The 23644-nt window shown below is 38.1% G+C and overlaps 1 protein-coding gene across 3 annotated transcripts in view; it reads right to left on the bottom strand.

Annotated features, from left to right (window-relative positions):
- The window catches only part of c11.1 (maestro heat like repeat family protein c11.1), a 63040-nt gene that overhangs the window by 25127 nt on the left and 14269 nt on the right, over nucleotides 1–23644 (bottom strand). For all 3 annotated transcript variants that reach the window (XM_053790412.2, XM_053790413.2, XM_053790414.2), the window contains exons 8-16: nucleotides 21548–21700; nucleotides 19826–20010; nucleotides 19090–19233; nucleotides 18445–18607; nucleotides 16989–17168; nucleotides 16073–16141; nucleotides 15209–15377; nucleotides 13680–13818; nucleotides 5560–5719 (exon numbers count right to left, since the gene is read on the bottom strand). In XM_053790412.2, coding sequence (XP_053646387.1) covers nucleotides 5560–5719; nucleotides 13680–13818; nucleotides 15209–15377; nucleotides 16073–16141; nucleotides 16989–17168; nucleotides 18445–18607; nucleotides 19090–19233; nucleotides 19826–20010; nucleotides 21548–21700 — 1362 coding nt within the window. The remainder of the gene's footprint in view (nucleotides 1–5559; nucleotides 5720–13679; nucleotides 13819–15208; nucleotides 15378–16072; nucleotides 16142–16988; nucleotides 17169–18444; nucleotides 18608–19089; nucleotides 19234–19825; nucleotides 20011–21547; nucleotides 21701–23644) is intronic.

Genomic DNA, 23644 nt, shown 5'->3' with positions numbered 1-23644 from the left:
ACTGGAGATCTCTATGCTTATTAGAAATCGTGTTTTTTGTAACACCTTGTATATGTACATGTAGAAATAAAGATTATTATTATTCTTCTTTCTTTCTTTCAACACGCCGGCCATATCCCACCGAGGCAGGGTGGCCCAAAAGGAAAAACGAAAGTTTCTCCTTTTACATTTAGTAATATATACAGGAGAAGGGGTTACTAGCCCCTTGCTCCTGGCATTTTAGTCGCCTCTTACAACATACATGGCTTACGGAGGAAGAATTCTGTTCCACTTTCCCATGGAGGTAAGAGGAAATAAACAAGAACAAGAACTAGAAAGAAAATAGAAGAAAACCCAGAGGGGTGCGTGTATATATGCAAGCGTACGTGAGCGTGTTAGATAGGAGTGAATGGAGACGAATGGTACTTGGGACCTGACGATCTGTTGGAGTGTGAGCAGGGTAATATTTAGTGAAGGGATTCAGGGAAACCGGTTATTTTTATATAGTCGGACTTGAGTCCTGGAAATGGGAAGTACAATGCCTGCACTTTAAAGGAGGGGTTTGGGATATTGGCAGTTTGGAGGGATATGTTGTGTATCTTTACATGTGTATGCTTCTAAACTGTTGTATCCTGAGCACCTCTGCAAAAACAGTGATAATGTGTGAGTGTGGTGAAAGTGTTGAATGATGATGAAAGTATTTTCTTTTTGGGGACTTTCTTTCTTTTTTGGGTCACCCTGCCTCGGCGGGAGACGGCCGACCTGTTGAAAAAAAAAAAAAAAAAAACATATGTGAAGTGTGACCTAAGTCTAAATAGAAGTAGCAAGACGTACCTGAAATCTTGCATGTGTATGAGACAGAATAAAAAGACACCAGCAATCCTACCATCATGTAAAACAATTACAGGCTTTCGTTTTACACTCACTTGGCAGGACGGTAGTACCTCCCTGGGCGGTTGCTGTCTACCAACATACTACCTAGGATTATTATTATTATTATTTTTTATTTTTTTTTCAACAAGTCAGCCGTCTCCCACCGAGGCAGGGTGACCCACAAAGAAAATACTTTCATCATCATTCAACACTTTCACCTCACTCACACATAATCACTGTTTTTGCAGAGGTGCCCAAAATACAACAGTTTAGAAGCATATACGTATAAAAATACACAACATATCCCTCCAAACTGCCAATATCCCAAACCCCTCCTTTAGAGTGCAGGCATTGTACTTCCCATTTCCAGGACTCAAGTCCGGTTATATAAAATAACCGGTTTCCCTGAATCCCTTCACTAAATATTACCCTGCTCACACTCCAACAGATCGTCAGGTCCCAAATACTATTTGTCTCCATTCACTCCTATCTAACATGCTTGCTGGAAGTCCAAACCCCTCACCCACACCTCCTCCATTACCCCCTCCCTCCAACCTTTTCGAGGACGACCCCTACCCCACCTTCCTTCTCCTACAGATTTGTACGCTCTCCATGTCATTCTACTTTGATCTAGTCTCTCTAAATGACCAATCACCTCAACAACCCCTCTTCAGCCCTCTGACTAATACTTTTATTAACTCCACACCTTCTCCTAATTTCCACACTCTGAATTTTCTGCATAATATTTACACCACACATTGCCCTTAGACAGGACATCTCCACTACCTCCAACTGACTCCTTGCTGCTGCATTTACAACCCAAGCAATTATTTTTATTATTATATTATTATTATTATTATTGTAATCTTAAGTTACTTATCCTCAAAAACACAACTAATAATCATTTAACTATTCTAAAGTCACTTTTCTACATTAATTTTTTTCTAAAGTTGCAATTTAACTAAGTCACAGGGTTTTCTTTTTTCCCTTGGTGTCCATCATATACAATAATCCCATCATAAAAACAAATGCAGGTACCCTGCATGAAAAAAAGAAAAATATATATTTTCTTTTTTTTTTTTTTAACACACCAGCTGTCTCCCACTGAGGCAGGGGCGACCCCAAAAAAGAGAAACACTTTCACCATCATTTACACTATCACTGTCTTTGCAGAGGCATGCAATGTTTAAATGTCACTCTAAACAACATTGTACTTTCCCCCTCTGGTTTCCCAGAATCCCTTCACAAAATATTACCCTGCTCACACTCCAACAGCACATCAAGTCCTAAAAACTATTCGTCTCCACTCACTCCTATCGAACACACTCACACATGCCTGCTGTATGTCTATATAAATTATATATAAACCCCTTCTCTTGTATAAATTACTGAATGTAAAAAGCAGTAATACTTTATGAAAGCATTTCTTCTTTTTTGGGTCACTCGGCCTCGGTGGAAGATGGCTGGTGTGTTAAGAAAAAGTACATTACATATAGAGAGGATGGAAAGAACTGGATGACCAAAAGGATGTATAAATCTGTGATGGAAGGTGGGTGTAGGAGTCATCCCAGGAAGGGGGGTAAAAGTGACTTGAGTTTTAGGGGCTTGAGCATCCAGCAGGCTTCTGTGAGTGAGTTATTTAGGAGTAAATGGAGGCAAGTAATTCTTAATGGATGTGCTGTTTGGAGTTTAAGCAAGGTACTAAGAAGAGATTCAGGGAAACTAGTTAGCCTGATTTGAGTCCTGGAGGTGGGAAAAGCAGTGCTTGCGCTCTGAAGGAGGGGTGGAGACGTTGCAGTCAGAGGATAATTTGAATTGTGATGTCAACACACTTCTGGAAAGACAGCAATTGCATGGATTACGGTGAATGTATTTTCTTCTTTGGGTCATGCTGCTGAGGTAAAACAAATATTTACTATATATTATCAGTCAAGCATTAAACCTGTAGGGGTGATTTAGAGGCAGCATCTGGGAAACAGAGGCATAATCAGGTTTGATCCAAGTTAGGGAATATTAACGTTTAAGTACCTGAATCAAGAGTCCTTCACCAGCCTCATTATAATCTTCTTCCTCCTTAAAAGGAAAAAATGCTATATATAAAAGTATAGGGAGATATCTTGCAAAAATATGGATGATGAGGCAGGATAAGAAAGTGCTTACCACATCTTACAAGATATAAGTTTATCTTATTGTCGTAGAAATGTTCTCAGTTACACCTCCTCACCTTATGAGTGTGAGTTTTTTACTTAAAAATAAAAAAATTAAAGAAACTATAGTAAACTGCAGTTTGTTATTAATGTCATTGAGTTGAAGGGATGTGATGGACATATGAGTGCCTGAACCCATCTACTGAAAGTACATACTGGAATCATGATCCTGAGGAAGAATTTGCGAGTGTCAAGACATTATAGCAATTTGGTGGATAAAAGCTCTGACTGTCCAGGGAAGAGAGAGTGACATGTGGCATGCTCTATAAAAGACCAAGAGCCTTTGAAGAACAGTTCAAGAAGTGAATCTGGGGATTTTTTTGTTTTTTTTCAACAAGTCGGCCGTCTCCCACCGAGGCAGGGTGACCCAAAAAAGAAAGAAAATCCCCAAAAAAGAAAATTCTTTCATCATCATTCAACACTTTCACCACACTCACACATTATCACTGCTTTTGCAGAGGTGCTCAGAATACAACAGTTTAGAAGCATACACTTATAAAGATACACAACATATCCCTCCAAACTGCCAATATCCCAAACCCCTCCTTTAAAGTGCAGGCATTGTACTTCCCATTTTCAGGACTCAAGTCCGACTATATGAAAATAACCGGTTTCCCTGAATCCCTTCACTAAATATTACCCTGCTCACACTCCAACAGATCGTCAGGTCCCAAGTATCATTCGTCTCCATTCACTCCTATCTAACACGCTCATGCACGCTTGCTGGAAGTCCAAGCCCCTCGCCCATAAAACCTCCTTTACCCCCTCTTTCCAACCCTTTCGAGGACAACCCCTACCCCTCTTTCCTTCCCCTATAGATTTATATGCTTTCCATGTCATTCTACTTTGATCCATTCTCTCTAAATGACCAAACCACCTCAACAACCCCTCTTCTGCCCTCTGACTAATACTTTTATTAACTCCACACCTTCTCCTAATTTCCACACTCCGAATTTTCTGCATAATATTTACACCACACATTGCCCTTAGACAGGACATCTCCACTGCCTCCAACCATCTCCTCGCTGCTGCATTTACCACCCAAGCTTCACATCCATATAAGAGTGTTGGTACTACTATACTTTCATACATTCCCTTCTTTGCCTCCATAGATAACGTTTTTTGACTCCACATATACCTCAACGCACCACTCACCTTTTTTCCCTCATCAATTCTATGATTAACCTCATCCTTCATAAATCCATCCACCGACACGTCAACTCCCAAGTATCTGAAAACATTCACTTCTTCCATACTCCTCCTCCCCAATTTGATATCCAATTTTTCTTTATCTAAATCATTTGATACCCTCATCACCTTACTCTTTTCTATGTTCACTTTCAACTTTCTACCTTTACACACATTCTCAAACTCATCCACTAACCTTTGCAATTTTTCTTTAGAATCTCCCATAAGCACAGTATCATCAGCAAAAAGTAACTGTGTCAATTCCCATTTTGAATTTGATTCCCCATAATTTAATCCCACCCCTCTCCCGAACACCCTAGAATTTACTTCTTTTACAACCCCATCTATAAATATACTAAACAACCATGGTGACATTACACATCCCTGTCTAAGACCTACTTTTACCGGGAAGTAATCTCCCTCTCTTCTACACACCCTAACCTGAGCCTCACTATCCTCATAAAAGCTCTTTACAGCATTTAGTAACTTACCACCTATTCCATATACTTGCAACATCTGCCACATTGCTCCTCTATCCACTCTATCATATGCCTTTTCTAAATCCATAAATGCAATAAAAACTTCCCTACCTTTATCTAAATACTGTTCACATATATGCTTAAATGTAAACACTTGATCTACACATCCCCTACCCACTCTGAAACCTCCCTGCTCATCCGCAATCCTACAATCTGGGGATGTGGGCAGGAAATACTCCATCATGTGTCTGGTAGGAACACCACAAACAGTTAGAACTGTTCATAAGCTGCAAACCAAGGAAAGTCTGGCTGGTAGAAATACCACGAACAGTAAGAATGGTCCACTAGCTGGTGATGGGAGAGTGTCAATCTGGTAGAGACACCACTAACAGTAAGACTTATCCATTAGCCAGAGAGGAATTAGACTGTATTTAATTATTCACTTTTGATTTATCAAACTCTGGTAAATGGACCACACCAATCTTTAAGTAAACCTTAACAAATATTTAATGTATAATGCAGCATAAACTTTACATACTGTAAAAAAGTTTACAGCAATGAAATTTGTATTATACATATTCAAGAGGGTTTCAATCCCACCATAACTTGATATGCCGTAGTAGATCACTATAACTATACTCATTATCTTAAATTATTATTTGATAAATTGAACTTGCCACCATAATCTTCTCTAGATTATACAAAAATTTTTATTATTAAAGATGCTCTTAGATATCAAAATCTTTAGTCAACACCTCTAGAGATTTTAATAAACCAGAAAGAAGAATAGCAAAGTAAAAAGCTAAAGAATTAATAAGTGCTATAATTCTTACAGACAATGGTGGAATTGTTGCAATCTTGACAGTAGCATCGGTAGTTGTTGGTTGCTCTGAATACAACTGTGTGCGCTCCAGAATTTGTGTCAGAAGAGTTATTGCAGATTCACAAAGCTGTGCATCATGGCCCAAATTATGCCATGTCTCACATACACCCCTGTGTAAAAAATTACATTTATAACGAGCATGAGGGTCCACCTACCACTCGGGGTGGTAATACTAATTTGATATAAAAAGCATATGATACCTCATAATTATTAATACTGTAATTATGTTTTCTGAAAACCTGAATTTATTTACGAGGGAAAAAATAGTAAAAATAGAAAAGAAAGTGATCAAGTCTTCTCATGATAAGACTGCATGCACAAATATTAAGATTTAATAAGTAATAATTAGTAAAGCCAGATATCAGAGGGCTGCAATAAGTGCTAAGCTTCTACATGAAACATACAAGTAAATCATCAAAGTTCGAATACTCTATGCTGTCCCTATGTTTAGTATACATGTACGTATTAGGTTTAAAGCTTATCGTTTACAAGAGAAGGAAGCACTGAGCATGTGTGTCACATGTACATGACCAATCAAGGATACCTTAATCAATCCTTAAAACTGGGATTAAAGTAAACTCTCAATGTACCATATATACACACCTTTCAAAATACATACCCTTCTCTAATTAAGCTTAGCATATTCTTTTTATTATCAATAACATATCTGCTGCTTCTTAATAAGACTAAGCACAGGGAAGGTAAACCATCCTTCCCTTCAAGCATTATTACAACAATTTTTTTTCTTTTTAACACATCAGCCATCTACCACCAAGGCAGGGTGATGCCACCCCCCCCCCCAAAAAAAATGTAAAGTTTTTCTTCTTTTTACATTTAGTAATTTATACAGGAGAAGGAGTTACTAACCCTTTGTTCTCGGCATTTTAGTCACCTCTTACGACATGGAGAAATACTTATGTATCCTATAAAAAGGAAGAACATAACTACTACAGTATATAAATTTTGACACCTTATTCTCAGTGGAAACTTCCTCAAAGAAACTCAAAGTCGCTGTCTCAACATACCCTTATGCCCTCATGGAACCTTCCCTGCATGATTTTTATCACATCTCTTTCAACATGTTGGTACATTACATCTCTATATTCTATGTAATTCTATTCTTTATCATACTTTCCCATATACTTTAATATACTTTACAAATTGCATAGACTGCATTCAGTAAATGTATATTACACATGCAAATAATGATAAAAATGGGGCCCTGCACAGCAGTAAACTCACCTAAAGCAAGGGAAACCTGTACTGAACCCTTTCACTCTCTGTCACATAGATCTACGTTACAGAGGCCAGGATCCCTCACGCAGAGATACGTCTTGAGCTCAGCTTACTCAGATAAGCTGAGAGCAGTAAATTTTGCCTAATTATGAAAGAATGGATCTGTGTGGCAAGCATGCACAATATAAAAAAATAATGCCCCATGTGGTGTATGATGTGTTTGGTTTAAAACAGTGACTCTGAGGTGTTTTCTAGGATGGTTTTTATAGGTTATTTCTTGGTATCATTTGATAGAATGAAAGACATACTACTCAAATAGAGAAGATTATGGTTGATTCCAAAACTGGGAGCAGCTTGAAATCAGCTTCAAAGAAGCAAAAATATTTAATTTTTGCCAATTTTCCTGAGGACATGTAAGAGCCCCCCTTACAATCCCTGTCTGCTTCATGGGCTTATTACTAGATCTTATTCAATTATTGGGATGCTGTAACCCATGACCAATCATTCCTGGTTATATTTTATTATCCATAAAATACAGTAAATCTTCGTTTTTTGTGTGATGAATTAAAAACGGAAGGCAAGTGTAATATAGGAGAGGCCTGGGGACATGATTAATGAAAAGAGGAAATGTTTAGTGCCTGGCATGTCTACAGCGTTAATTCTGGACTCTAGAATTTTTTAATTTGGTGTAAAATTGGCCGTATTACTAAGTTCTGTGCACTTTACAGGGTAGTTTTGTTAGCTGAATGAGCAGTTTCCTGTGCTCAATCAATAGACTGGAAGGCATACTAGAGTAATAGCTAAGAATTTGGTCAAAATAAACAATGGAACTGGCTTAAAATAGGATTCAAAGAGGGTGAAATTGCTGATGGATAAATTGTGCCCAGACTAACTTTGTGCCTGCATAATTTCACAAGTCTCCATCAAATTTTGTATTTTTGGCGTGATTACCTTCAGAAAAAGATTCTCTACCATTCAGAAATTTTTTTTTTGTTTAACCCTTTGACTGTTTTGGTTGTATATATATCTCTTACACGCCACTGTTTCGGACATATTAATACTACGCGTAAATTCTAGCGACTTCAAATCAAGCAGGAGAAAGCTGGTAGGCCCACATGTGAGAGAATGAGTCTGTGTGGTCAGTGTGCACCACATAAAGAAAATCCTGCAGCATGCAGTGCATAATGAGAAAAAAAAACTGACCGTTTTTTTTTTATTAAAACACCGACTTTGAGGTGTATTTTCGTATAGTATTTATCATTGTATTCTCATTTTCATGGTCTCACATGATAAAATAGAAAACATATTACAGAAATAGAGATGATTTTGATTAGTTTCATGATGAAAATGACCTTGAAATTGAGCTCAAAGTAGCGGAAATGTTCGATTTTTACCAATGTTCAGGAGTAAGCAAATCAGACTACACGTCCAATACCGTCATACAAACTCATTGACCTACCAGACCATAACTGGACTTTTCTCAGATAAATATATAATTTCTTAACTCAAAGAAAAATCATTCCCACCTTTCATGGCAGGTCGACAGAGCCTTTTATACCGACAGCTGGTGTCCCACAAGGATCTTGTCTCAGTCCACTCCTGTTCAACATTTATGTGAATGACCTTCCTCAACCAGAGTTTAATGACACAATTGTGACACAGTTTGCAGATGATGTTATTCATGTCGTCTCATCAACTCCGGTAACAGGAAAATACAAGTACGAGAGAGTCATAGAGAAAATGAATATTGAACTTCGTCGAACATCTAATTGGGAAAAGAAATGGAGAATTACAACTAATCCTGACAAGGTCCTTGTTAGCACGATAGGATGTTTTGCATCAACAATTGAAGATAAAGGAGGTATCTCCATCAGAGGTACACCTGTAGCCATTAGAAACCCTAACAAGATTTTGGGATATGAAATCGACAGGCTGCTCCATTCAACATCTCATGTAACTAAAAAGATCAACATAGCCAAAGCCGGTCTTAGCAGACTCTTTCGATTCAATCAAGCCCCTCAACATGTCAAAAAACATCTGTATAAAATGATAATAAGACCAATACTCGAATACCCTTGTGTCCCAATGTCATTAACAACAAAGACCAACATGCTCCGGTTACAAAGGGTCCAGAATAGAGCTCTTCGCTTCATCACCGATACCAGGAGGAGAGACAGAATTAAAATGGCAGATTTACACATACAAGAAGATATTACTGCCATAAACGTACGCCTTGACACCTTAAAAAAGAAACAACTTTATACAATGCAAGAACTATACATGCCAGATAGAGAACATCCTATACAAGTGGTAAATACCACGGATTATACTATCACTACTCCTCCTTACAGGACTCAACGAACGACTCTCCCACAAAGGGTCCGTCGCTTTATTCATAAAGATGATTACCCACGACCCATGATATTGAGCAACCTCCCTGATGAAGAGGATTGGGTACCACCAGAACCCTTCTATGTATACTGAGAAAATCATCGCCCCCAATTAGGGAGACATCATATATAACTTTCTAATGTAAAAATTATCCTATTTACTATGGCTGGACACCACCTGTAAGAAGCCATTGTCATGAAATTTCTAAACTGGCCAGAAAATTATGCCTTCCATGTCGCATAAACATCCATTGTGCAATCGCAAAAAAAAAAAAAAAAAAAAAAAAAAAAAAAAAAAAAAAAAAAAGCAATTGCAACTTGTATAATTACTACCAATTCAGAGTCATGTACTTATAAATCTGTTATATCTATGTGACTTTGATGGGTTAGTCTTTTTTTTTTTTTTTTTTTTTTCAACAAGTCGGCCGTCTCCCACCGAGGCAGGGTGACCCAAAAAAGAAAGAAAATCCCCAAAAAGAAAATACTTTCATCATCATTCAACACTTTCACCACACTCGCACATTATCACTGTTTTTGCAGAGGTGCTCAGAATACAACAGTCTAGAAGCATAAACATATAAAGATACACAACATATCCCTCCAAACTGCCAATATCCCAAACCCCTCCTTTAAAGTGCAGGCATTGTACTTCCCATTTCCAGGACTCAAGTCCGACTATATGAAAATAACCGGTTTCCCTGAATCCCTTCACTAAATATTACCCTGCTCACACTCCAACAGATCGTCAGGTCCCAAGTACCATTCGTCTCCATTCACTCCTATCTAACACGCTCACGCACGCTTGCTGGAAGTCCAAGCCCCTTACCCACAAAACCTCCTTTACCCCCTCTCTCCAACCCTTTCGAGGACGACCCCTACCCCGCCTTCCTTCCCCTATAGATTTATATGCTTTCCATGTCATTCTACTGTGATCCATTCTCTCTAAATGACCAAACCACCTCAACAACCCCTCTTCTGCCCTCTGACTAATACTTTTATTAACTCCACACCTTCTCCTAATTTCCACACTCCGAATTTTCTGCATAATATTTACACCACACATTGCCCTTAAACAGGACATCTCCGCTGCCTCCAACCGTCTCCTCGCTGCTGCATTTACCACCCAAGCTTCACACCCATATAAGAGTGTTGGTACTACTATACTTTCATACATTCCCTTCTTTGCCTCCATAGATAACGTTTTTTGACTCCACATATACCTCAACGCACCACTCACCTTTTTTCCCTCATCAATTCTATGATTAACCTCATCCTTCATAAATCCATCTGCCGACACATCAACTCCCAAGTATCTGAAAACATTCACTTCTTCCATACTCCTCCTCCCCAATTTGATATCCAATTTTTCTTTATCTAAATCATTTGACACCCTCATCACCTTACTCTTTTCTATGTTCACTTTCAACTTTCTACCTTTACACACATTCCCAAACTCATCCACTAACCTTTGCAATTTTTCTTTAGAATCTCCCATAAGCACAGTATCATCCGCAAAAAGTAACTGTGTCAATTCCCATTTTGAATTTGATTCCCCATAATTTAATCCCACCCCTCTCCCAAACACCCTAGCATTTACTTCCTTTACAACCCCATCTATAAATATATTAAACAACCATGGTGACATTACACATCCCTGTCTAAGACCTACTTTTACCGGGAAGTAGTCTCCCTCTCTTCTACACACCCTAACCTGAGCCTCACTATCCTCATAAAAACTCTTTACAGCATTTAATAACTTACCACCTATTCCATATACTTGCAACATCTGCCACATTGCTCCTCTATCCACTCTATCATATGCCTTTTCTAAATCCATAAATGCAATAAAAACTTCCCTATCTTTATCTAAATACTGTTCACATATATGCTTCAATGTAAACACCTGATCTACACATCCCCTACCCACTCTAAAACCTCCTTGCTCATCCGCAATCCTACATTCTGTCTTACCTCTAATTCTTTCAATTATAACCCTACCGTACACTTTTCCTGGTATACTCAGTAAGCTTATTCCTCTATAATTTTTACAGTCTCTTTTGTCCCCTTTCCCTTTATATAAAGGGACTATACATGCTCTCTGCCAATCCCTAGGTACCTTCCCCTCTTTCATACATTTATTAAACAAAAGTACCAACCACTCCAACACTATATCCCCCCCTGCTTTTAACATTTCTGTCATGATCCCATCAGTTCCAGCTGCTTTACCCCCTTTCATTTTACGTAATGCCTCACGTACCTCCCCCACACTTACATTCTGCTCTTCTTCACTCCTAAAAGATGGTATACCTCCCTGACCAGTGCATGAAATTACTGCCTCTGTTTCTTCCTTAACATTTAAAAGTTCCTCAAAATATTCTCGCCATCTTCCCAATACCTCCATCTCCCCATCTACTAACTCCCCTACTCTGTTTTTAACTGACAAATCCATATTTTCCCTAGGCTTTCTTAACTTGTTTAACTCACTCCAAAATTTTTTCTTATTTTCATTAAAATTTCTTGACAGTGCCTCTCCCACTCTATCATCTGCTCTCCTTTTGCACTCTCTCACCACTCTCTTTACCTTTCTTTTACTCTCCATATACTCTGCTCTTCTTATAACACTTCTGCTTTGTAAAAACCTCTCATAAGCTACCTTTTTCTCTTTTATCACACCCTTTACTTCATCATTCCACCAATCACTCCTCTTTCCTCCTGCCCCCACCCTCCTATAACCACAAACTTCTGCCCCACATTCTAATACTGCATTTTTAAAACTATTCCAACCCTCTTCAACCCCCCCACTACTCATCTTTGCACTAGCCCACCTTTCTGCCAATAGTCGCTTATATCTCACCCGAACTTCCTCCTCCCTTAGTTTATACACTTTCACCTCCCTCTTACTTGTTGTTGCCACCTTCCTCTTTTCCCATCTACCTCTTACTCTAACTGTAGCTACAACTAAATAATGATCCGATATATCAGTTGCCCCTCTATAAACATGTACATCCTGGAGCCTACCCATCAACCTTTTATCCACCAATACATAATCTAATAAACTACTTTCATTACGTGCTACATCATACCTTGTATATTTATTTATCCTCTTTTTCATAAAATATGTATTACTTATTACCAAATTTCTTTCTACACATAGCTCAATTAAAGGCTCCCCATTTACATTTACCCCTGGCACCCCAAATTTACCTACTACTCCCTCCATAACATTTTTACCCACTTTAGCATTAAAATCCCCAACCACCATTACTCTCACACTTGATTCAAAACTCCCCACGCATTCACTCAACATTTCCCAAAATCTCTCTCTCTCCTCTACACTTCTCTCTTCTCCAGGTGCATACACGCTTATTATAACCCACTTTTCACATCCAATCTTTATTTTACTCCACATAATCCTTGAATTAATACATTTATAGTCCCTCTTTTCCTGCCATAGCTTATCCTTCAACATTATTGCTACTCCTTCTTTAGCTCTAACTCTATTTGAAACCCCTGACCTAATCCCATTTATTCCTCTCCACTGAAACTCTCCCACCCCCTTCAGCTTTGTTTCACTTAAAGCCAGGACATCCAGCTTCTTCTCATTCATAACATCCACAATCATCTCTTTCTTATCATCTGCACAACATCCACGCACATTCAGACTTCCCACTTTGACAATTTTCTTCTTCTTATTCTTTTTAGTAATCTTTACAGGAAAAGGGGTTACTAGCCCATTGTTCCCGGCATTTTAGTTGACTTTTACAACACGCATGGCTTACGGAGGAAAGATTCTTATTCCACTTCCCCATGGATATAAAAGGAAAATTAATAAGACCAAGAACTATTAAGATAAAATCAAAGAAAACTCAGATGAGTGTGTATAAATAAATGTGTACATGTATGTGTAGTGTGACCTAAGTGTAAGTAGAAGTAGCAAGACATGCCTGTAATCTTGCATATTTATGAGACAGACAAAAGACATCAGCAATCCTACCATCATGTAAAACAATCACAGGCTTCGTTTTACACTCACTTGGCAGGACGGTAGTACCTCCCTGGGTGGTTGCTGTCTACCAACCTACTACCAATAAAGTTAGTCTTATACCCCTTAATTAAATATATTATCATTGCACCAAAGTGGTTGGGCCACTTACCTTTATATCCTACCTCTCACCCCCCTCCCACCCTTTTCCAATATTTCCATCCTTACCCATCCTTCTTCCTTCCCCATCTCACCAAAGCTCTGGTCTGAACAAGAACAAGCTTGCGACAGTCAAAGGGTTAAATGTGGACACAGAGCAACTTTTAATTTTGAGACTCTGGACAGTGAAGGAGTTAAAGTGTTTCATAATAATCCTTGCATCTTCCTGCTTCCTGCCTTCTAATTAATACACTATTTCAGTTAACTATCTGAAGCAAGAAAAAATTATTCTTAAAAACTAACTTTTCATATGGAAGTGGATATGTAAGAATAGTGTCTAGCACCAAATTCAAATTGTGGGAGGCGAGGCGAGTCAGAGCTTCTACTGTTCTTCGTCTTGTCTCTGGATGAGTGACCTTCTCAAGTCTGTTATATATAGAATCTGAAATACACAGGCTTGATTACTACAACAAACTGCTACATGACACAACAAATTCAAACAACATTTGATACACTGAACAAAGCGGTGTCTTCAATCTTTGTGCTTTATATAAAAGGGGAAAATCTTCTGCCACTTAAACTATTGATGATGTAAATTTACACCAACTGGAAAAGTACCACTGACAAAAAATTATGCCAAAATTCTAGGGCTTCCAAAATGGTCTTGATTGGCTTGGTTAGGACTACATCAGAGAAAACACGTTTTCACTGTAGGTGTGCATAGTATAAAAAAAATTCACGTGTTAAGGGCATTGTAGGAGCCAGTAAATGTCATTTACATTTATTTACATTTGTTTAATGTGATTGAATAATATGTACATATAAGTGAAAGATGATATGAAAACAGATTTTTTTTTTAACACATTGGCCATTTCCCACCAAGGCTGGGTGACCCAAAAAGGAAGAAAAACAGATGTAATACATTATTTTTAACACACTGGCCATCTACCACAGAGTATGCCAATACTACAGTTCAGAAACCCCTCCAAACTGCAAATATCTCCACCCCTCCTTCACAGAGCAGGCACTGTACTTCTCACCTCCAGGACTCAAGACTGGCTAACTGGTTTACCTGAATTCTTTCATAAATGTTACCTTGCTCAATTCCAACAGCTTGTCAAGTTCCAAAACCCATTTGCCTCCACTCACTCCTTTCTAACATGCTCACATATGCCTGCTGGATGTCCAAGCCCCTCACACACAAAACATCCCTTACTCCTTCTTCCCCAACCTTTCTTAGGGCGACCCCTACCCCACTTTCCCTCCACTACAGATTTATACACCCTTCAAGTCATCCTATTTTGCTCCATCCTCCCTAAATATCCAAACCACCTCAACAACCCCTCCTCAGCCCTCTGGATAATTCTTTTAGTAACCAAGCTATGAATTCTTTGAATAAGATTCACACTACGCACTGCCCTGAGGTCATGCTTATAAGTTGACATTACCTAGGGAAAATACATTAAAAGGGCACTAAGCACAGAACACCAAGTAATTAGACAAAGTTTTAAGAAAAAACATGGACAAATATAAAGAAATGAAATGAAGTACAGTGGACCCCCGCATAACGATCACCTACGAATGCGACCAATTATGTAAGTGTATTTATGTAAGTGCGTTTGTACGTGTATGTTTGGGGGTCTGAAATGGACTAATCTACTTCACAATATTCCTTATGGGAACAAATTCGGTCAGTACTGGCACCTGAACATACTTCTGGAGTGAAAAAATATCGTTAACCGGGGGTCCACTGCATATGAATAAAGGATACAGTAAAAACGAATTAAATTTTTATAAAGTACAATACTACAATTACTGATAAAAGACATTACCTAACAACTCCTTAATGTGCTGGTGAAGTTGATGGCCACGAAGACTGAATACTGTAGTGATAACCAGAGCTACTCCAGCCGATGACTCACCCAGCCTATCTTGCAAGCCTACCACCACACTTGACAAGAACGAGCGCAGTTGCACAAAGGAAAGCTTGGTGCTCATAACCTGAAGAAATTATTACTATTACTGACATTATCTCCATAATCAGCACACAAATTTGGAAGCGAGTCTACCCTCTTTTTGGTTAACTGAATTTAGGTAAGTGTTAAGTAAGACAATGCAGTGACGTTTTTATTGGTATAACATTTAACCCATAACTTGAGCTTTATCAAGTACAATGAATGATGTACGCTGCAAACTTTACTGCAATAATAGTCCCTATCAAAAATATTAAAATGACAATTATCGGGAACAGTGAGATAAGATGAGGCAACGAGAAAGTTAAGTGATGTTGTTATAAACTTTTTTAACACACTGGCCATCTCCCACCCAGGTAGGATGGCCTAAAAAAAGAAACACTTTCGCCATCATTCACACTATCACTGTCTTGCCATAGGGTTGTCAATACTATAGTTCAAAAACTGCAATACACACATTCCCCACATTTAATGGGATAATTTTGAACCAATTTTATCTTTAAAACAAGCCACTATTAACTGGTTGCCATTCAGACCTGACAGCAATAAAAACTCAAAATTGATCAACACTGTGATCTATGTATTGATACATACTTACTAACCTTGCCTGTAACTTTCAGTGCACCTACCAACCTTATCTATACCTTTCAGTGCACTAGTTTATTATAACCACCTTACCTATGTCTTCCAGTACACTAGTACAACACAGTATGAGTTACTAACCTTGCCTATGTCTTTTACTAGATTATCAATCCTATGTGGATCATCAACAGATATCTGCTCCTCTGCTGCCTGCAAATGTCAAGGACAAATATTAGTACTGTATTGCACAACTTTATTTTTAACATAAATACATGACAAAATATCTTGTACTTCACTTTTTCTGTTTTAACCCCATCTGCTATTTTTTTTTTCAACACATCAGCTGTCTCCCACCAAGGCAGGGTGACCCAAAAGAAATAAAAACCCAGAAAGAAAGAAAAAACTTTCATTACCAGTCAACACTTTCAACATCACTCATACATAATCACTGTCTTTGCAGAGGCACCCAATGATAACTATACTATATAATAAATGTTTACTTCTTCTTTCAACAAACCGGCCATATCCCACCGAGGCAGGGTGGCCCAAAAAGAAAAACAAAAGTTTCTCTTTTTAAATTTAGTAATTTATACAGGAGAAGGGGTTACTAGCCCCTTGCTCCCAAATGTTTACTTATAGGTGAATATTAATTTTTAACTCTTATTTACTGCACTCCATGGGGAAGTGGAGAAGCATCCTTCCTCAGTAAGTCATGCATGTAGTAAATGCAACTAAAATGCCGGGAGCAAGGGGCAAGTAACCCCCTCTCCCACATAAATCATTAAATTTAAAAAGAAAATCTTTTTTTTTTTCTTTTAGGTCACCCCGCCTCAGAGGGATACAGCCAGTTCATTGAAAAAATTTTTTTGGCCTTGGTGGGAGACAGCCGGTATGTTTAAAAAAAAAGTTACTACAATATTTTTAAATGCCATGAGAAATAATATAAATTCATTAATTTTAAATACAGCTAACAAAATTAATGAACAATTTATAAAAATTAAAAGGACAGTTGATGTTTTAAAAGTAAATGAAAAATACTATAAAGAAGCACACACACCTTTAAGAGTTCAAGATCATCATCTACATGATCTGGTGTCACACCATTGTAGCGGCCAGCAATACGCAGCACCATGAACACACTTCCAACTGCTTGAGTTCGCACTTGTGAGCAAGGATCCGTTAGACGAGGAGTTAGGAATGCTAGAAGGTGACATGTCTGGTTGAAGTTTGTGGGACCCTGTATTTTAAAGTTACTGTTAATAAACCATCAAGCTATCAATTACTCCTACTGTGATAGGGTGGCCCTCAAAAAATAGGAAACATATTCACCATTATTCATTGAAGCACTGTTTCACCAGAAGTGTGCTGACAACATAGTTCAGATGACATGCCAAACTCCTTTAGAGTGTGGGCTCTGTGCTTCTCACCTCCAGGACTCAAGTCTAATTAACTGGTTTCCTTGAGTCCCTTTATAAATGTTACTCTCCTCACATTCCACCAGCACCTCAAGCCATACAAGTCACTGATCTACATGCTCATATGTTGATGTTGAAGTCCCTAGAACTTAAGACCTCCTTTAGACCCTCCCTCCAACCTTTCCTCTGAGCATAGCTTCGTGGCTGTTGAATTAAACTTTTAACCTACCCTAAGTCTAACTAAACCACCTTTCATTAGCCAATAATCTACAGGTGATTCTCAGCACCTTCAATTCAAGTTTGAGTAGAATCTCACCTCATTTCACATTTTTTTATACTTCCTCCTATTTTGCACACACATTTCCATGCTCATGCTTTGCATATTAATATATCTTCCTTTCCCTTATATTAAAAACAACAGAAATACGTTTTTCAAGTCAAAATTGTTTTATTTTTTATAAGGTGGTAAAAAAACAAAAATACTGAGATTATTACAAAATAATTTTTTACATAAGGCCAGGATGAGCAGAATATGAGGATGAATCCTGAACGAGTGGTATGACTTAGAGGGTAACACTCAATGCCCCAAGGAAGAGGCCAGAAGAAGCTATGTGCACTAAGTGAAGACAGGGCAGGTCAGGTGAACCTGGTCACCATCCTGGAGGGTGATGCTAACCACAAAGAAGGTCAGGAATGAAAGTCAGGGCATACCCTCGAAAAAGCAAAGTTGCAACCCTAGGAAGATCATGTGTCCACAGTGGAAAATGAGCATGAAGCTCAGAAGAGAAAAACTAGTTTCCAAACATCCTAAAGGCCTTGGAAGAAGGCAATAGGAGAGACCTCAACAACTGCAGAGCAGAACTACATGGCATGCAAAGGCACCTGACCTATGTAGGGAGAGGTGTGCACCCAGTTGTATCCTTTACCTAATCAAATATGATGTGGGGTGTTCAAAATTACATTATAAACACAGAAATGCTTAACAATATATGTACATATATGCAAATACGTATTAAAATTTAAGCTTCAATGAAATTTAATGAATTTGAATGCCTACCACATTTTATGTATTGTATTTTATTTCTGTCATAGCCTTACCTCAATTGTTATGTTGAGATGATCATAATATGTTCTTAGTGCTGCATGAAGGAGTTCCACAGACTTAATTCTGATCAGTTCAGTGGGAGCGACTGTCCATGACTGTAGTAAAGTTGTCACATCGTCCAGGGTTGCCGGACTGGTATCTTTTTGTATTATTGTTCTGAAATTTTGGTTTTCTGTTATGATCATCTAGCATAAAATTATCAGTTATCTTATATCCCCTCATTATAGTCACTCAGCTTATGGCTGGCAATATATAAGTTTGCCTAAAATGCTGAGTATAACTATGTGCATTTCTATTAAAGGAATAAACAGACTGTTAGCTGTTCCTTGTAACACATATATACCTTCTTGGAAAATTCAATGCTTGCCTAGTATTTACTTTTATTTTAGTTAAACATTCTAATACAGTCATCCTTGACCCAAAAATTATAATGATGCAATTGTAAACAATTCACTGAATAGAGAGTTTGAACCCATAGCAAGCCAGTGCTAAAATTAGCATGCCAATGCTAGTGTTACGACTGACTTGAAGTGGGTTCCACCCGTCTGTTCAGTGAACAGTCACCCTTATTATATAACATATATGTAATCTATTGAAGTTTATTAAGTGCAAAAATATATGAACCAAAAGTAACATACCTAATGAGAACACTGAGCTGAGCACAACACTTTGTGAGGTAAGAGTCCACATTGTGTGTTTGAGACAAGCGAGGCAGAGTAGCTGTTAATGCTGCCTGCAGTATTATTGTTCTCTCTTCCACATTTAACTCTGGCTCCAGAGCTCTAAACCACAGTTAAGAAAATTATGCATAAGAAACAAAAATAACCTAACTTATAATAATGGATAACTTCCTAATTGGAAATATAAAGTAGTCTAATTTCTATTTCTAATTAGTGAGCTACAACTACAGTAGTTGTGAACTGTGAATAAATAGTTACAATTAAGTTAAAATGCTGTCGTATCAGCATGTCTCTGGAAAGACAGTGATAGTGTGAATGATTGTGAAAGTGATTCTCTTTCAGGTCACCCTACCTCAGTGGGAGATGGTCAGCATGTTAAAAAAAAATTCCAAAGCAAAAAATGCTTAGCAAAAACTTCTACATTTATTTTACATGTGCAAATGTCCTTAAAATGAGTAAAACAGCCAACAGACAAATAAGGAAAGTTACCAAAAGCTGTACCCAATAATACCCTTTAAAATTTCTAACCCTTAGTCATTATTAGCAGCCACAACTATGTAACCATATTAATTTATTAATAAAATTCTTGTACTGTATGTGCATGTAAATAAACTATTATAATTACTACAGTCTTTATCCAAGCTTTGTTAACACATTAGTAATGGTTTGGCCTGGCCTTGTTATAAAAGGATACACAAGATCTCTAAGTGCCTGCAGGACACTAGCCAGCACAGGATGAGGGATGTTATCAACCTTGGCAGTGTTGACGAGATGCGTGATGAGCAATGGACGTTGACGAAGCTTGAAGCTTGGGAGTCGTGCAAGAGCCCGGGCTATATTACTAACTGTATGCAGAACAGCTTCATTCACAACATCACTCTATGGATAATGATATTCTTTGTTATTTACAACTACACAACAATCAAAATGAATACCAACTATTTACATGAACTATATTCTAATGAACAATTCCTTAATACATCAAAATATAGTGATGAAACATTTTAGTGACAAGGGTAGAAAATGGTAATTTGAAATAATTATGGTATTTAGTAAACTTACAGTACCTGATACAAAGCATACATAAATATGGCAATTAAGATGTATCCCTGGTTTTCTACCTTAATATTCCTCACAAAAGAGTACCAATAATAGCTCTTGTATTAAAAATTTTCCCCACTTCAGAATTACCAGTAAGACAAAAACAAATGACTCGGTAAATATGCAGCCATGTGAATTAACAGTTAGCTCTGGCCTCCAAGACAGTTTGTCTTTGCATCTGTGAATCAGCACTGCCAGACTAATTGCAGTAATCATCATACAGAAGGACCCTGCTTTACAGTGCTTCGCTAATACAGCCGTTTTCAATTACACCTATTCTTCATTTATTCAGCCTTCCTACAATAAATATATTCACCACTCATTATAGGCTAAGTATGAAAATATTTTAAGGCAAGTGATTGTGCACTGTATATGCATTTTTTAGGCCTAGCTCTATTGCTCACTTAATATATGATAGTGTAAACATGTTTTTTTTTTTTTAACAAGTCGGCCGTCTCCCACCGAGGCAGTGTGATTCGAAAAGAAAGAAAATCCCCAAAAAGAAAATACTTTCATCATCATTCAACACTTTCACCTCACTCACACATAATCACTCTTTTTGCAGAGGTGCTCAGAAACACAACAGTTTAGAAGCATATACGTATAAAGATACACGACATATCCCTCCAAACTGCTAATATCCCGAAACCCCTCCTTTAGAGTGCAGGCACTGTACTTCCCATTTCCAGGACTCAAGTCCGGCTATGTAAAAATAACCGGTTTCCCTGAATCCCTTCACTAAATATTACTCTGCTCACACTCCAACAGATCATCAGGTCCCAAATACCATTCGTCTCCATTCACTCTTATCGAACACGCTCATGCACGCCTGTTGGAAGTCCAAGCCCCTCTCCCACAAAACCTCTCTTACCCCTTCCTTTCAACCTTTTCGAGGATGACCCCTACCCTACCTTTCTTCCCCTACAGATTTAAATGCTCTCCATGTCATTCTACTTTGATCCCTTCTCTCTAAATGACCAAACCACCTCAACAATCCCTCTTCAGCCCTCTGACTAATACTTTTATTAACTCACACCTTCTCCTAATTTCCACACTCCGAATTTTCTGCATAATATTTACACCACACACTGCCCTTAGACAGGACATCTCCACTGCCTCCAACCGCCTCCTTGCTGCTGCATTCACAACCCAAGCTTTACACCCATGTAAGAGTGTTAGTACTACTATACTTTCATACATTCCCTTCTTTGCCTCCATAGATAAAGCTTTTTGTCTCCACGTATACCTCAATGCACCAATCACCTTTTTTCCTTCATCAACTCTATGATTAACCTCATCCTTCATAAATCCATACCTTGTTACTGTTGATTATATTAAGAAGATGGAGCATGATGGGGCCATCCACTCGACTACCAACCACAGCTGGGGAAGCCAAAGTAGAAATTTGGCCAAGGCATAGCACCAAGCCTGCCCGAACCCAGGAAGTCTCATCAGTTCGGGTATCTTGCTGTTGAGAAAAGAGGTAACTTAAATACAAAAAATAATACTTGAATAAACAGGTCATGAAAACTGAATGATGAAAGGTGAGACACCAATGTATCCAAAAAATGAAACAACGGTAAGAGACATTACCTGATTGAGGTCAAAATATACAGCTCTGTTCATCTGCTACTGTTTTTTGGTTCAAATAGTTTTTCACCTTACAAAGAAAATAATATGTATTTTTGTAATGGTGCATAACATTCTGATAAACAACTTTAGAGAAATTGAGGAAACCAGCTGAAAGAAAAGATTTCTTCATGGAGACTGATAATGTAATAAGAGTGGAAAATTATCAAAAGAAAGTATTTGAATGAAACAAAAGAATCACATGGATGAATTTACATATTGTAAAAAGACGAGGATATGGATCTGTGGCCTTACCGCTTACCAGCAGTAAACTCTACACCAGAAACACAGAGAGACTGAGCAAGTAGAGTGACAGATGAATTATGAAATTTAGTGTATATAAATGCCATGTAAAATAATAGAAAAAGCAAACACAGGCCACACAAAGATAATACACTGTGTAATAAAACATTCAAGACACCAGTAAAAGCAAAAGGCTTACAGGCCGTCAATGATAAGCATGTCACTAGATTATCATATTAATGAAACTGTGATAACCTAGTATAAAACAATGACCCAATTTAAAATTCTTCTTCCTTTCAACAAACCAGCTGTATCCCCCCAAGGCAGGGTGGCTCAAAAAGAAAAACGAAAGTTTCTCTTTTTAAATTTAGTAATTTATACAGGAGAAGGGGTTACTAGCCCCTTGCTCCCGGCATTTTAGCCGCTTCTTATGACATGCATGACTTACGGAGGAAGAATTCTGTTCCACTTCCCCATGGAGATAAGAGGAAATAAACAAGAACAAGAACTAGAAAGAAAATAGAAGAAAACCCAGAGGTGTGTGTGTGTATATATGCTTGTATGTGTATGTGTAGTGTGACCTAAGTGTAAGTAGAAGTAGCAAGACGTACCTGAAATCTTGCATGTTTATGAGACAGACAAAAGACACCAGCAATCCTACCATCATGTAAAACAATTACAGGCTTTTGTTTTACACTCACTTGGCAGGATGGTAGTACCTCCCTGGGTGGTTACTGTCTACCAACCTACTACCTACCAATTTAAAGTACATTTGGATATATGCACTGGGAAATATTAAAGCACAGCTGCTTATAACATAAATTACCAAAACTGGAATAAGCAGAGGTACTAAAACGTATAGACTTGCTAGAAAAAATCAAAAGATGAGCTACAGATCACAGAACAAGTGGGACTTGAACCCATGGCAAATGAGTCCTAAAACTCACAGGCCAGTGATTTGCTTGCGACTGCGTTCTTACTGTTTCTTGAATCATGAACTACTAAAGCATTTTTAGACCCAAGAGATATGAGTTAAAAAGAAAGGCTAAAAACAATGAAAATATCTTTGTTGATGAAAAAATTATATTATATAACCACATAAGGGGGATTACCAACAGACCCCTGGCAGTCTTCAAGCTGGCACTGGACAAGCACCTAAAGTCAGTTCCTGATCAGCCGGGCTGTGGCTCGTACGTTGGTTTGCGTGCAGCCAGCAGCAACAGCCTGGTTGATCAGGCGCTGATCCACCAGGAGGCCTGGTCACAGACCGGGCCGCGGGGGCGTTGACCCCCGAAACTCTCTCCAGGTAAACTCCAGGTAAACATACATATACATAAAGAGTTTATGAGAGGATAAAAGAAAATATATACAATTTTATGTGAATGGGTTAGATCTGAGTGAGTAGATTTTATGTGCTGCTGGAGTGTGAGCAAGGAAGCTTTTAGGAAGGGATTCAGTGAAACTTGTTAGTGAGACTTGAGTTCTGGAGGCTGGAAGTACTGTACAATGACTACTCTGAAGGATGAGTGAGGATGTCTCA

This window comes from Cherax quadricarinatus, chromosome 63 (assembly GCF_038502225.1).
Source record: "Cherax quadricarinatus isolate ZL_2023a chromosome 63, ASM3850222v1, whole genome shotgun sequence".
Taxonomy (NCBI): domain Eukaryota; kingdom Metazoa; phylum Arthropoda; class Malacostraca; order Decapoda; family Parastacidae; genus Cherax; species Cherax quadricarinatus.
The sequence above is the reverse complement of the archived record's forward strand: the minus strand, read 5'-3'. Positions and strand labels throughout refer to the sequence as shown.